The following is a 14,921-nucleotide window of genomic DNA, read 5'->3' on the forward strand; positions in this document are numbered from 1 at the left end:
CCCTAAGCAACCTATTATCTAATTAAAAGTGTTAAAAAAATAAAAAATTTAAACATTTATAGATTTAGTTGTCTAATGTAGAGTTATGTTAAAGTTATAATGTAGAATTCAAGGCTTACAAAAAATATTAAAAAGAAGCTGAATTTAATTTAAAACAGCCAATCTACACCCTGACCAGAGAAACACCATAAAATAAATTGGCAGTGGATAATAATACGGTAGACTGGGTCTTCATCTGTAGTTGCTACAACTGTTGCAGATTACCATGTTATTCAACTTCCCTACTCACCCATTAAATAGGTGTGAAGAGCTCAAAGAGTTTTACATGTAAACGTGCACATAAATGTATATAACTGCACTAAATAATATTAATTGGGATATTAAGTTTAAGATGGGTTTAGAATTAGTGTGTTTACTGGGAAATTAAATGAACATTTTAATTAAATTAATTAGTCACTTGTCAGTCTACTAGCAAAAAAATAAAATAAAAAATGATAAATAAAATTTAATTGATGGTAACAAAAATGTTTACAATGAGAAAAAGTGATAAAAGTAATATTAGATTAAAAGATTTGTTTAAGAAGTTACAACGACTTACTGAGTTTTCTAAAAGGTTCTTTGATTATAAACTACCTGAAATAACTAATACAACTAAAACTGGCACGGTCAGTTGTCAGTAATTCTATGAGAAACCAAAAACAGATAAGCAGAAGATAATACAAATAGTTGGTTAAAGTCTTAAAATGTTGGATGGAACAAGCATAAATGAGCTAAATAGTAGTGTAATTAAATCGTCTACGCATATATAACACAGCATCATTATTGCCTCTTCTTATTAGTAATGCATTTTCTTGACCAACTAATGATAGCAAAGGTGTGATTCTGTGTTCAAAAATATTGGTATTAACCAGGAGATGTTTAATTATCAACTGATTTCTATCCTTTCAGGTGCATCAAATTCTTTGTAAAATAAATGCATTCTAGGTTAATATCATTCTGCGATGAAAATGAAATGCCTTTTCAAGTCTAAAGTGGTTTTATTATTAGAATTCAGTTTAGACTTATAATGATAACAACCTGCACTATTAATGCTTCAAATTGTTAAGACATTATTCAAAGTATTGTAAACAAGGAATAGATTACTGGAATCTTTTAGATAAAGTGCTTCAGTATTATAGCATTAAAAGACAAAATTACAAGTTTCTAAATTTCAATTCATTAAGCATGAAACGGTATACTTTTTTGTATTCATCAGAAAGTACTTTTAACTTTAATACATTAGAAATTAAATTTGGTATCTCTCACTCCTATTTTTAGGTCTGTTTTTATTTATTATTTGTAAAAATGATGTTGACTTCATTTGGAATGAAGTAAAAACTGTGCTGTACGATAATTATGAAATATTAATTTTAAAGAACAGAAGTCCACATTAACAACAATATCAATGAGATTTTCAGTGTTATAACTGGTAAAAATTAAAATTAAATCATCTGTAAATAGTTTAATGGTAAAAAAACACATTGAATTTGAAAGCTGTGTTTTCATAAAGCATTGATTCTCAAACATTTTTGCCTATCGCCTACATTGAGAATCAAAAATTTTTAGAGCCCTCCCAAAATTTACCATCTGTTAAAAATAATAATTGCAATTGCTGTTTTTAAGATGGGCACTTAAAAACAGCAATTGCCATTATTTTTTTTAAATGTGGCATATTCTATTTCTGAGTTGAAACTTACATTTTAAATGAGAGGAATTTGTCACTGTTTTTTTTTTTAATTTGATGATTTTTGAAATCTGAAGTTTACTGTCAAAAAGTAGAGTATTGAAGCTTATTTTTTTTATTTGTCCCTGTAAGCTTCTTCGTTGCAAAGTTAAAGTAGTTTGAATACAATCATTTTTAAAATGTAATAAAATATAGGTGTACCTTTAATCTTTTGTACTAGTGTAGTAGGTATTTAATTTTAGTTTGAAATATCAGGAAAACACAATTGTTTACCTTTTTTTTAATCAGCCATTGCCTTCCTAGACTGCCTGAATGCCCCCAATTTTCTGTGGGCCTTCTACCACCTCCCCTGAAGGCCTCCAGCACCCACAAGGGTGTTATTGACACCCACAAGGGTGTCTTATTAAGTGGGCTCCACTTTGAGAATGAATGTCATAGAGGATGAACGATCTCTTACTAAATCAAAATTGTGTAAAATTTTTAGTTTTAAATTATATGATGTTTTAAAGCAAAATTACTATATAGATCGGTTATGTTTAAGCTTATTTAAGGGATTATTTGTAATGCAAAGGCTAAAAATCTTTCTAATGAAAGTTTACTAAGGGATTTTTTTATATTATGTACTTTTTTACTTTCATATGTGTTGTGGAATTGAGTTTCTGATATCTCTTCATTACAAAATATTTCAAGGGATCTTTCCTTCAAAAAGCAGTCATCAGATGCCTATCTATCTTAAAATTTGATACTTCTTGCAGAAATGCACTTAAGAGATTAAATATTTTGACCATGAGCTATCTATTTATTCTCAATATGATGTTGTTATGACAGACCCAAAACATAAAGTATAATTATAGTATTCATAGGCAGAATACTAGCAACAAAATCAACTTACACGTAGTTATTGCAAAGATGGACCACTGAATGTGAAAATAGGAGGAGAAAAGATTATGGAGGTAGAAGAATTTTGTTATTTGGGAAGTAGAATTACTAAAGATGGACGAAGCAGGAGCGATATAAAATGCCGAATAGCACAAGCTAAATGAGCCTTCAATAAGAAATATAATTTGTTTACATCAAAAATTAATTTAAATGTCAGGAAAAGATTTTTGAAAGTGTATGTTTGGAGTGTCGCTTTATATGGAAGTGAAACTTGGACGATCGGAGTATCTGAGAAGAAAAGATTAGAAGCTTTTGAAATGTGGTGCTATGGGAGAATGTTAAAAATCAGATGGGTGGATAAAGTGACAAATGAAGAGGTATTGCGGCAAATAGATAAAGAAAGAAGCATTTGGAAAAATATAGTTAAAAGAAGAGACAGACTTATAGGCCACATACTAAGGCATCCTGGAATAGTCGCTTTAATATTGGAAGGACAGGTAGAAGGAAAAAATTGTGTAGGCAGGCCACGTTTGGAATATGTAAAACAAATTGTTAGGGATGTAGGATGTAGAGGGTATACTGTAATGAAACGACTAGCACTAGATAGGGAATCTTGGAGAGCTGCATCAAACCAGTCAAATGACTGAAGACAAAAAAAAAACATAGTTATTGAACCACTAGATTAAAACGTCACCCAGGTGCAACTCAATAATTTCGCTTAATACTTTCCATAATGATGTAAATGTACTCTGCAAAACCTACTTAGCATATGTGATAAATTGATCATTAGTTTTATTCAAGAAATGAACATTTTTGAAGAATCTGGTAAATTAAAAGGAGGTTTTACACTTTTAATCATTACAAATCAGTGCATATTACTTTATGTTTAATAAAAAATAAGGTACAAATAAGTAATTGTAACATTTTGAATCACATAATGTATTTTCTTTTAATTAAGTTAACCTATAATTATCTAGAAGAAATGTTTGCAAAAATCTGTTGATATCAGAATATATCTCTAATTTGATCAACTCTTTGTGTGTAGAAAAAAAATTGATTCAAAATTCTCAAATTAATTCAAGTGGGGTTCACAAAAGTTCCACTTTGAGGTATTTTTTGGAGGGATAGATTTGAAATTCTTTAATTTTCCTATGAAAATTAATCCATTTATGATATTAATGTCTATGATATATTTCAAATAATTTTTTGGAGCATACATGGCCTTGTATTACCCTGCTGGATCTTCTGTTTATCTTAATGTTGTACATTTTTAATAACAGTTTATTAAAACATTATCATAATCAGCTCAGTGAACAAACAGGAAACCTCTTCATCTCTTACTTTAATAGTAAACCAGGCACAGAATATTTCTTAGTCTGGAAGTGGGGGTGTGCTACTTTCAGGAACAACTTGTATTTCATATTATAAACACTAATTAGAAACTAAAGATTATCAATAGTGTTATGGCACGTAATATTCAATATTATTTAGTAGTTAACTTATATTTATTGCTGAAACTGATTATATATTTGTAATGATAATAGAAGTAAAACGTATTGATATAACTTGAGGAGATACAGACATACAATTATAATAAAGAATTAATTTTTTTATTATATTCATCATTAATACTCTCATCATTAACAATACATATTTGTTCCACTCTTTCTTGGTCAAGTATTTTAATAAAAGTAAACATTTAGACAAGTCCATTAATGCATTTGTTTGGTAAGAAACGTTATGCATTCCACTGCTCCGACTTACCCTAATCTTTAATCAAATCATTAAATATCAATTTATACAGTATTTAATTTCTGGACTTTAAACACTTATACACTTTTCTGATTTTCAGAAAAAAACAATGCAGTGATGAACATGATTGTATTGGTCATTGACTATAATAATAATAATAATAATTATTACTCTTTCAAAGATTTTCTAACTTAAAAAAATTGAAACCCAATCACAATTGTTTAAATTTAAGTTGAAACAAAATTAAAACATTTTAACCTGTCTAATGATTAGCTTCCCATTCTTTAATACAAACTATCTACCAATCCTGACCAACAAGCACATAAAAACCTTCATAATATGTACATCTTACAATTTTTTAATAATTACTTGCAAAGTAATTCATTGCTAATTAACAGAAAATAGTCTTCTACAATACTAAATTAAATGGCAGCAGATTTCTGTAAATTTTAAAACTAACAGTTTTTGTTGTACTTCAACTATCTTGTACATTTCAATAATAATTTGTAATATGGGGAAAATTAGGTGTTTTTCTCAAGTAAATGTAAAAAATGAACAGAATAACATCTACTTTGATACCTTCAAAGTAATTCATGGTAAAATTCATATAAAAAACAACTAAAATTCTTATATAATCTTTGTAAATATTTAACTTAGGTCTATATCAAAATTCTAGTTTTTAAAATTCTCTGCTACATCTATTAAATATATTAATTAGTAATTAATTATTTTCCATCAAATGTAAGTGGAAAAGTAAATAAAAAATTAAATAGTGATTTATTTTGTTATAGGGTGCAATCCTAAAGAACTAAAAGGATCAAAAACAGGTGTTTTTATTGGTATAAGTATCAGTGAATCTGAAAGAACATGGATGTATGAAAGAGCAAAAGAAAATATCATTGGATTATTATGCACTAAATCAACCTTTGCCGCTTATGTATCCTACTGCCTTGGACTAGATGGTAAGATACAAAAATATATAATTTTTTTATAAATCCTTACTAAAAACACTATTTTGGAGTGGATTTAAAAAAAATGTTGTAGTATATTATTGAAAGTAATTCAAGACATATAAAGCGTTATAATTGTGGAAATTGTGATTTACTCACATGTCTTTCTATTATTATCTCTATAAACAAACACATATTTGATGGAGTAATGACCACTGGACAGTATTCCCCCAAATGGTCCTTAGTGCAGTAAAGCAAATTTATTTCTCAGTTTGTTCCAAATACACTACTTCACTAGTTATTTATTCAATTTAACTACATTAACATTTAATCTATTTTTACTGCTTGGCAACAGTTTCTTTCAGTTTTCTTTCCTTTGTATTCCCAAATCTCCTTGGAAAATTTTTAAAACATAATATGATCATCAGCAATAATAGTTTCTTTTTTAAGTCCTAGTGTGAGATATGTTTATAAATCAAGAGGTAAAGTCTTATTCATAAGCAATTCAGTTACATAAATTACAGGGTCATTCACGGGAACCGGATGTTTTTGAAGTGGGTTGTACTCGGGCGTTCGTGGTGCGAGGGGCACGTGGCTGGTGTCTGACGTTCCCTTTGTTCATAGCATTTACATTTTAGTCGTTGAGATAGAGCCGTGGACGCTAGACCAACGCCTGTACGCGTATGACAGTTTTGTGCGAAATGACGAATCCGTAACTGCTGTTCAGCGAGATTTCCGCCGTCAGTTTAATATCCATCATAATGCAAGTGTCCCTTCTCGTAACACAATATTGCGATGGGTAAACAACCTTCGAACAAGTGGTTCAATATTGAAGAAAAAACCACCGGGTCCCCGACGAACTGCTAGCACTCCGGAGAACATCGAACGAGTAAGGGAAGCCATTGTCAGAAGCCCACGCCGCTCTATTCAGAAGCATTCAGCAGCGCTTCAAATGAACACAAGTACGTTAAGACGAAACCTGCATACAGACCTGCATTTCCATCCTTACAAGATAGCCGTCGTGCAGCAGTTAAACGAGCAAGATTTCACGCAGCGATTACAATTTTGTCGATAAATGCTTACCGATTTTGAAGAAAATGAATGAAAATTTGTTATTGTTAATGAGTGACGAAGCCCATTTTCATCTGAATGGCTTCGTCAACAAACAGAATTGCCGGTATTGGGCAGAAAGAAACCCACATCAGCTTCACGAGAGATCACTTCATAGCCAACAGTGTCTGGTGTGCAATACGAAAGGTCGGTTTTATTGGACCATATATTTTTTTTAGAAAGTGACGGTGCCGTAACTGTAACAGCTGATCGTTACATTGCGATGTTGAATACGTTTTTCATCCCTGAGTTACGAAACCGGGGAATCAATTTTCAAAACGTGTTATTCCAGCAGGATGGAGCTACAGCGCACACAGCGAGGGCAACGACGGCTGTTCTCCGTAACTTGTTTCCGGGACGGATCGTTTCCAGATTCGGCGACATTCCTTGGCCCCCTCGGTCCCCCGACTTGAATATTTGTGATTTTTTTCTTTGGGGGTTTCTGAAATCGCGTGTGTACGGGAATAAACCGCGTACATTGGAGGACCTAAAGATCGCAATTCGTCATCACGTCACCCAGATTGATGTAGACATGCTGCAAAGAATTGAGGCCAGTTACCGAGAAAGGCTACAACAATGTATTGCCCAAAATGGACTTCACCTGCCGGACATAATTTTTCGTTCATGAGTAAGTAACAAATGCTTTGATTTAACAAGTGTTTCAGTACTAATAAAACTTTTTTAAAGTAAATATTCAATTTTTTATGATTATTTTAAAAACATCCGGTTCCCGTGAATGAATCTGTATATAATGTTATCATCTACATAGTTTACGGGTCTACTAATTACATTATAATAGGTTATTTTTTGGTGATATCAATGTATTGATTTATTATTAAAAATGCTAGTAAAAATAATTTATAATAAATCTATATAACCATAATAAAAATAATAATTAAACAATAAAATAATATTATAACGTTAAAATAAAACACCGCAAATAAAGTAAACCATAAAAATCAGCAGCAGTAGTAGAACAGTTTACTTGCATTAAATGCCCTGTTCCAGGCCTTACATTGAAACAAAGCAAAAAAGCAACACCCAAAAGAATAAACGCTAAAGCTAAACTATAGGAACAGCACTATAGCACTAAAAAAGTTTAAAAAACCAATTGAAAGAATCCCAGTAAATAAAAATTAACAGAATTAATTTTAACAGAAAAATTGTTAATTGATTTTAACAGAATTAATTTTCTGTTAAAATTTACTGTTTTTTTTTTTCTTAAACTCAAAGATTTTTGTATTGTAGTTTATTAGTATGAGTTAAAAAAAAAATTATTTCTGTTATAAAAAGTAGTTTTGTTATAATTATTATGATTGTTAGTGTTATTATAATGTGTTTCATATTATTGGTGTTATTTTTGGGATCAAGATCCACATAAATAATATACATGTAGTTTTTATTTGACAAATAAATTGGTTTAATTTTGAGGTTGATTCTGTTCATTCTTTATTTAATTTGCATTTTAATGGTCATTTTTTATTTGTAGTTTTCATTTGTGTTTTTTTTTTTCATAATTACACTAATTGAAAACAAAGTATTATTACATCAAAGACATTAACAAAAATTAACACCCTAACTGATATAATTAATAAATAAATTATTTATCTGTAATACCATATTATTAAATTAATTTTAAAATGATTGATTATATTTGATTTTATAACTATATCATGAATGTTTACTAAAATTTATCCAAATTTTATGCTTTCTATAAAAATTCATTAAATATCTTAAATTGCCATTGACACCATGAAATATTGCCAACTATATATAAGTTTTTAGAATAAATATTCACATCCCCTGACTAATTGGTTTCGGATTAACTTCATCAAAGAATTCAGTATTTTCATTTATGATCAGAATGTTGCATCAGTCCAGTTGATAAACGAAAAATTAAAAGTGTAATTTTTTTGAAAATGGTACAGATTGGGTATGGTGGACCTTCCAGCAAATATTTTTGAAAAATTACTTGTTTTGTATGCAGATTCAGTCACAAGAAGACTACCAGGCAAATTTTTATGAAATGCTTAACTCCAATAGAGAACATTTTTAACATTTGAGACTTATACTAATCTGTTAATTAATAAATAAAAGAATTGCAAATTAAAACAACTGGGCATCATTTCCTACTAGAAAATAAACAGTTTTCTTTTATAAATTATAAATAAATTTCTTTAGATATAATATCTAGTAGCATTGATTTCCAGGTTCATGTTTTGTCCCGTAAATAAACAATGAATGCGAGAAAAGTTTTTAAAATATGTATGTATATTTATATGAAATATAAACCATCAAACCACAGTAATTAGATAAGTTATTATTACCATATTAATTCCAATAATCGATTTTTCCAAAATCCCACATCTTCAGTTAGTATTGAATTCTACAGTCTCATTAAAATATATTTATAATTTATAATGAATATATATTTATAATAAATCAATTATTAAAATTAATATGCTAAGAATAACTTATCTAATTTACTTTGTTTTGGTGGTTTATATTTTGTGTAATATTAGATTTTACTAATAATACTAGATTTACAGTAGTCATTATGTTAATGAATTATTTGAATTTTCAAAAAAATATGTGTGTGTGTGTGTTTATACGTACATACACACGCATTTAAAAAAATTTTTTTCATTTGATATTTTTTTCCAAAATGAATGAAACCATAAAAAATTGTTTTTTATTTTTTTCTTTTTTCTTTTTTTTAATAATACAGAGATTCTTAAATCAAGAAAAAAATTTAAATGGAGCAATACCCTTCTGTAAATATGTTTTGTTAAAAGATAGAAAATACTATGATCATTCTTAAGATTAATTCCCAAACAAATCTCATTAAAATAGTTTTTACTGCTATAATATAATCAATAAACAATTAACCTACAAAAATGGCATAAAATGAGATACAAAAACATGCTTGCATCAGTTTAAAGGGTAAGGAGGTTACGAGGCTTAGTAATCAAGTGAGCAAAAATTCCATGTCATTATTAAACTTCTTACTGACTTCAGAAGCAAAAAGCCTTTTTAAAAAAGGTAGAATAACACTTAATAGAGGGGGTAGGAAAGATAATGTGCATGAGGAACAAGGGATTTTGAAATTTTAACCCCAATTGTGTGTTTTGCTTTTACTTGAAACTAGAACACATTTGACAAAGAAGTCACATAATTTCAGTCTTTGTAAATTTAAGGGAGCCAGAGGTTTTATGGTGCCTGAAAAGGATGATAGCATTGAGTTTCTTTTTGTCCTCAGAAGCAGAAAAGTTTTTTCAAATTGTACTTTGAAATCAGGGTGATCCAAGGTTAGTTACAGGATTACACTTTTAACCCACCGGGTTGGTCTAGTGGTGAACGCGTCTTCCCAAATCAGCTAATTTGGAAGTCGAGAGTTCCAGTGTTCAAGTCCTAGTAAAGTCAGTTATTTTTACACGGATTAGAATTCTAGATCGTGGATACCAGTGTTCTTTAGTGGTTGGGTTTCAATTAACCACACATCTCAGGAATGGTTGAACTGAGACTACAAGACTACATTTCATTTGCACTCATACATATCATCCTCATTCATTCTCTGAAGCATTATCTGAACGGTAATTACTGGAGGCTAAACAGGAAAAAGAAAGGCATTACACTTTTATTAAAAATGGATATGACAACTATGCCAGATACAGAGAATCAAATCTCATAGTTTGGTGAGCTTAAGTATGGCTATAAAAAGTTTCCTTGCAATCATCACATTTTATTATTTATTTTTGTATCGCTAATCAAATTCTTAAAAAAAAGTACAATAAGAGTGAAATTAGGGGCATTTATTACATATGAGGTGTGTGAAAAAAGTAATGATATTGGTAACACTGCGAGCCATCTGGCAACGCTGTGTCTACCGGTCTGTGCTAGACCGGTTTGTTCATCCCTTCCACATGCTCAGTACAAGTTTCAACTCCGTTCAGCCAACACATTATTTTTGACAGTACCATCAGTGAAATTGTGTTTTTGTTGTGTGTTATGAAAATGAAGCATCGGAATTTAGAGCAATGTTGTGCAATCAAGTTTTGTGTTAAACTTGGGGAATCCGCGAGTGTGACCTTTGAATTGAAACAGGCCTACGGGGAACATTGCTTATCAAGAGCACAAGTTTTCCGCTGGCACAAATCATTTTTGGAATCAACTTCAAAATCTGACGAAAACGTTGAGCGTGTGAGGATTCTTGTGAGATCAGACCGTCGTTTAACAATAAGGATGATGAGCGAACAGTTAAATTTAAACACTTTCACCGTACATCAAATTTTGACAGACGATTTGGACATGCGAAAGGTTTGTGCGAAATTGTTGCCGAAAACCCTCACAACGAAATAGAAGGACAATCGAAGAAACGTGTGAGTTGATCTTCTTGAGAGGCTTGACAATGACCAAGAATTCTTCAATCGTATGATCACAGGTGTTGAATCCTGGATATTTGAGTACAATCCTGAAACAAAGCGGCAAAGCGAAGAGTGGCACACTCCGTCATCTCCTCGACCGAAAAAATGTCGAATTAGCAAATCAAAGATCTAAACCATGCTGATTTGCTTTTTTGACAGTAGGGGTATCATGCATAAAGAATTTGTCCCTCCAGGACAAACTGTCAACCAAGTGTTTTACAAAGGTGTCCTTGAAAGGCTCAGGAAAAGAGGGATTCGCGTGAGACCAGACATTGCAGACAAGTGGATGCTTCATCATGACAATGCCCCGTGTCACACGGCCATTTCCATCATAAAACTTTTGACCTCAAAACACATTCCTACGGTTCCTCAACCCCCCTACTCACTTGATTTGAGTCCTTGTGACTTTTTCCTTTTCCCGAAATTGAAAATGTCTTAAAAGGACGTCATTTTGGAACTCTAGAGAACATTCAAAAGACTGTGACCGACCAGTTAAAAGCCCTACCAGTTGAAGCCTTCCAGCGCTGCTACCAGGAGTGGGAACAACGACTCCGCCGGTGTATAACAACCCAAAGGAACTACTTTGAAGGGGATAATGTTGTTTGAAAAAAATAGAAACTTTGGTAAGTAAAAAGTCAGACTTTGACTTTTTTCTACTTTTTTCACACACCTCAGACTCATACTCTATGTCAGTTGGGAAAAGAAATTACCTTTTAAATAAGTATATCTTTATTATGATCGGTACATAATATTACACTATATATATATATGTACAATGTTATTATAAGTGTAAAAATATAAATAATAAAATATACAGAGTGTATCACGAAGTTCTCTTGGGACTTTAATAACCTATTCTACTCATGAAAATAATGGAAAAAGTTCATGTAAACATATGTCCTAAAATGCTTTGTTTACGAGTCTACAGCTAGTGAAAGATTTCGCTTGGGTTTCTGCTACCTTTGTGAAATGAGGTCATACTAAAATTTTTAGGACTAATTAACGAGAAAAATTTGTAATTTCATATGGTCTTTGACCTAAAAATTGAATAGAATAGGTCCCAGAACCGTATCTGCAGTAGATTTTGAAAAATATTGGGTGAAAAGCAATAAATTGTGATAAAAACCTGTTTTTTTTATGTTTGACGTACAATAACATTGTTAAATGAATAATAAACACGTAAAACTATTAAAGAATTTAATGCTGAACAAGATGATTAAGATAAGTTGAATAAAACAAAGAAACGTTAGAAAAATTTGAATTTTATTTAGGAGTAGTACACCAGACCAAAGTGCATCATTATTACCAGTTTATAATAAATATTCAAAAATGAGCCGGCCTATTTTCAACACATTTCTTGGCACGCTTCTGTACGTTAGTTGTTCTTATTAGTTCTTCAGGGCTGTCATTAAATTGCTCAGACACATCCATAACGGGACAATTAATTCCCCAAGAGAATGTATTTTTGTTTTGTATAAAATATTTTTCATCCATCCTCAGATGCAAAAATCTAAAGGTGTTAGATCAGGCGATCTTGGTGGCCAGGAATCTGGATCTCCACGACCGATCCATTTCTCATGGAAATTATGATTTTAGTGAGTGGAAACGGCACAAGAGAAGTGGGGAGACGCGCCATCATGCTAGAGGTATAATTTGTATCTAGCGCTAGAGGAAAATCTTCAAGCAGCTGCGTCAATTCTTCTTGAAGAAAGTGCAAGTAGACCTAAGCATTTAAGTGACCAGGTAATATGAACGGTCCAAACAGGTGATTGTGAAGAAGACCAGATCATATAGTGACGGTAAATCGGTGTTGAAAATGCCTTCTACCGTTTCATGAGTATTTACTTCTACCCATGTATTCTCACTGCGTAAGTTGTTGACGCCATTTCGTGTGAAATTTGCCTTAACAAAACATACTTGTATTGTTAACGATTTGAATTCCATTTGCAGAATTCCAAGCTACGCGGACCGTCCGCTGGATGTAGATGTTGAACTACCTGGTTAAGATAAAGATAATACTTGTTTTGTTTCAGTTTCCTCCAAACCATCGAATGCGAAACGCCGATCCACTTAGAAAGACGCCCTGTACTGATGCCAGGACTACGGTAAACTGCATTGATAAAAATATCATCAATAATAGCGTCGATTTGGACAGATCGTTCGTAGCTGGTACGAATGCTAGGCAGTGAACTGTTTCCCGAAGATTGCGAAAAGTCGTGCTAAATGTTTTAGGATTTGGAATCCTACGATTCGGAAAACGTATTTTATATTCTATTGCAGCAGCTGTAGCATTACCGTTACGCACACCCAAAATGAATACCATATCAGCGTATTGCTGTTGTAAATAATCACGGCCTTACTTCAATGGCAAATCGATTACGTTCAAACTAAAGCACACAGAAAACCTTCGCTAATGACAGCACAGTTCACAGTACCCGATATACCTTACGTAATGATTTAAAAGCTAATACAATATTGCGCATTATTGATGAGCTGCTGTTATTTTATTGCCAACTTTGAAATAGTAATTTTTTTAATAACCTATTGTATTTCTGTGATTAATAAAAAGGTTATCTAAATAATTTTTGTGTAATTTCCAGTTTTTTATTTTTTTATTATTTTTTAACAGTATACTTTGTATTTACAAATTTTTCACATCATCAAAAAATAATCTGGTTTTTGTTTACATTAAATAAGTACTTTTATGATGAATGTAGTAATGTACTATTTCTAAATAAAATTCGAATTTTTCTACCTTTTCTTTTTTTATTAAACTTATCAAACACCATTTTGTTAAAAATTAAATTCACACAGACAATTCAGTACACTCTGTACACAGTGTCATAAATATAAAAATATAAATTATAACATTTCTAAAACCACAATACTATGAATTGCTTCAGAATTTGTTAAGATTATACTGGACAAACAAATGTAACCTCTCTCTTTTTCTAATAACACAGATGTAAATATCTTTGTAAGGCTATTGAAATAGAAATTAAAAAGAAATTGTAACTACATTTCTTAAATTTGGGTAATATAATTTCAATAGGATTCTGGCCCTCAATGAAGTTAGCAGAATGCGGAAAATGACTCTATTGAATGTAAAATAGTATCAAGGAAGGAAGTTTACACTTCAGTTTAAGGAAATACACTTAAGTCGTTTTTTTTTTAATTTCACACATCTCCAATGGATTAAAACTATCTGCTTTTAAATGTCAAGACTTCTAGTTTATCCCTTGGATTAAGCCTTCCATATTAGAGATGATGTTATAAGGTTAACGACTTTTTTCATTTAATAACATTTTTTAAGCAAGGAATACATGAATTGTGCTGTTACAGCATAAGAATATAATAAATAAAATTCATGATAGGAAGTCAGTGATCAAGCATTTGCCCTGAGATCTCTTCTATACAGCTTATTTGTGAGTAAATTTTATAAGAAAGTTACAAAATGTGATTTGAACCAATGAAATGTTTTGGTATAATGTACTTGTAAACATATTCAAATACATTTATAATTATTTGCAAAAATATCAAAATTTTCTATAAAATATTCCTTTAATCTAAAGCAAACTATAGTATAATAATAATTAACTGATTACAGGGCCTAGTTATGCAGTGGATACAGCATGTTCAAGCAGTATGTATGCGTTAGAAAATGCATACAAGGCTATAAAGCAGGGCAGATGTGAAGCAGCACTGGTTGCTGGAATGAATCTTTGTCTCCATCCCTACATAACTCTTCAATTTGCCAGTTTGGGTGTTCTCTCACCAGATGGAAGGTGTAAAACATTTGATGAAAAAGGTATATTTAACATTTTTTTTATAACATATTTTTCCAATCACCTGAAGAAGTAATTTTTATTAAAAAATACAATCATGAAGATATTTTGCTGCATTTTACATTTCTATGGTGAATAATTTTTTTTTGTAGATAATAAAACAATAAAATTTAAATCTGTTTTCTACTTTTTGAAACAATTTACAATTTTAATTGTACAGTAAACACATCATCTCCATAAACTATATTCTCCAGTATTAGAGCAGAATTCAACTTTTTGTTTCACTCAGGTGGCTTTT

At 30.9% G+C, this 14,921-nt stretch overlaps 1 protein-coding gene across 1 annotated transcript in view; it reads left to right on the plus strand.

Annotated features, from left to right (window-relative positions):
* The window catches only part of LOC142323491 (fatty acid synthase-like), a 232,107-nt gene that overhangs the window by 21,948 nt on the left and 195,238 nt on the right, over window positions 1–14,921 (plus strand). The window contains exons 4-5 of the mRNA XM_075363214.1: window positions 5,146–5,316; window positions 14,446–14,646. Of these exons, the coding sequence (XP_075219329.1) occupies window positions 5,146–5,316; window positions 14,446–14,646 (372 nt within the window). The remainder of the gene's footprint in view (window positions 1–5,145; window positions 5,317–14,445; window positions 14,647–14,921) is intronic.

This window comes from Lycorma delicatula, chromosome 4 (assembly GCF_047948215.1).
Source record: "Lycorma delicatula isolate Av1 chromosome 4, ASM4794821v1, whole genome shotgun sequence".
NCBI classification, from domain to species: domain Eukaryota; kingdom Metazoa; phylum Arthropoda; class Insecta; order Hemiptera; family Fulgoridae; genus Lycorma; species Lycorma delicatula.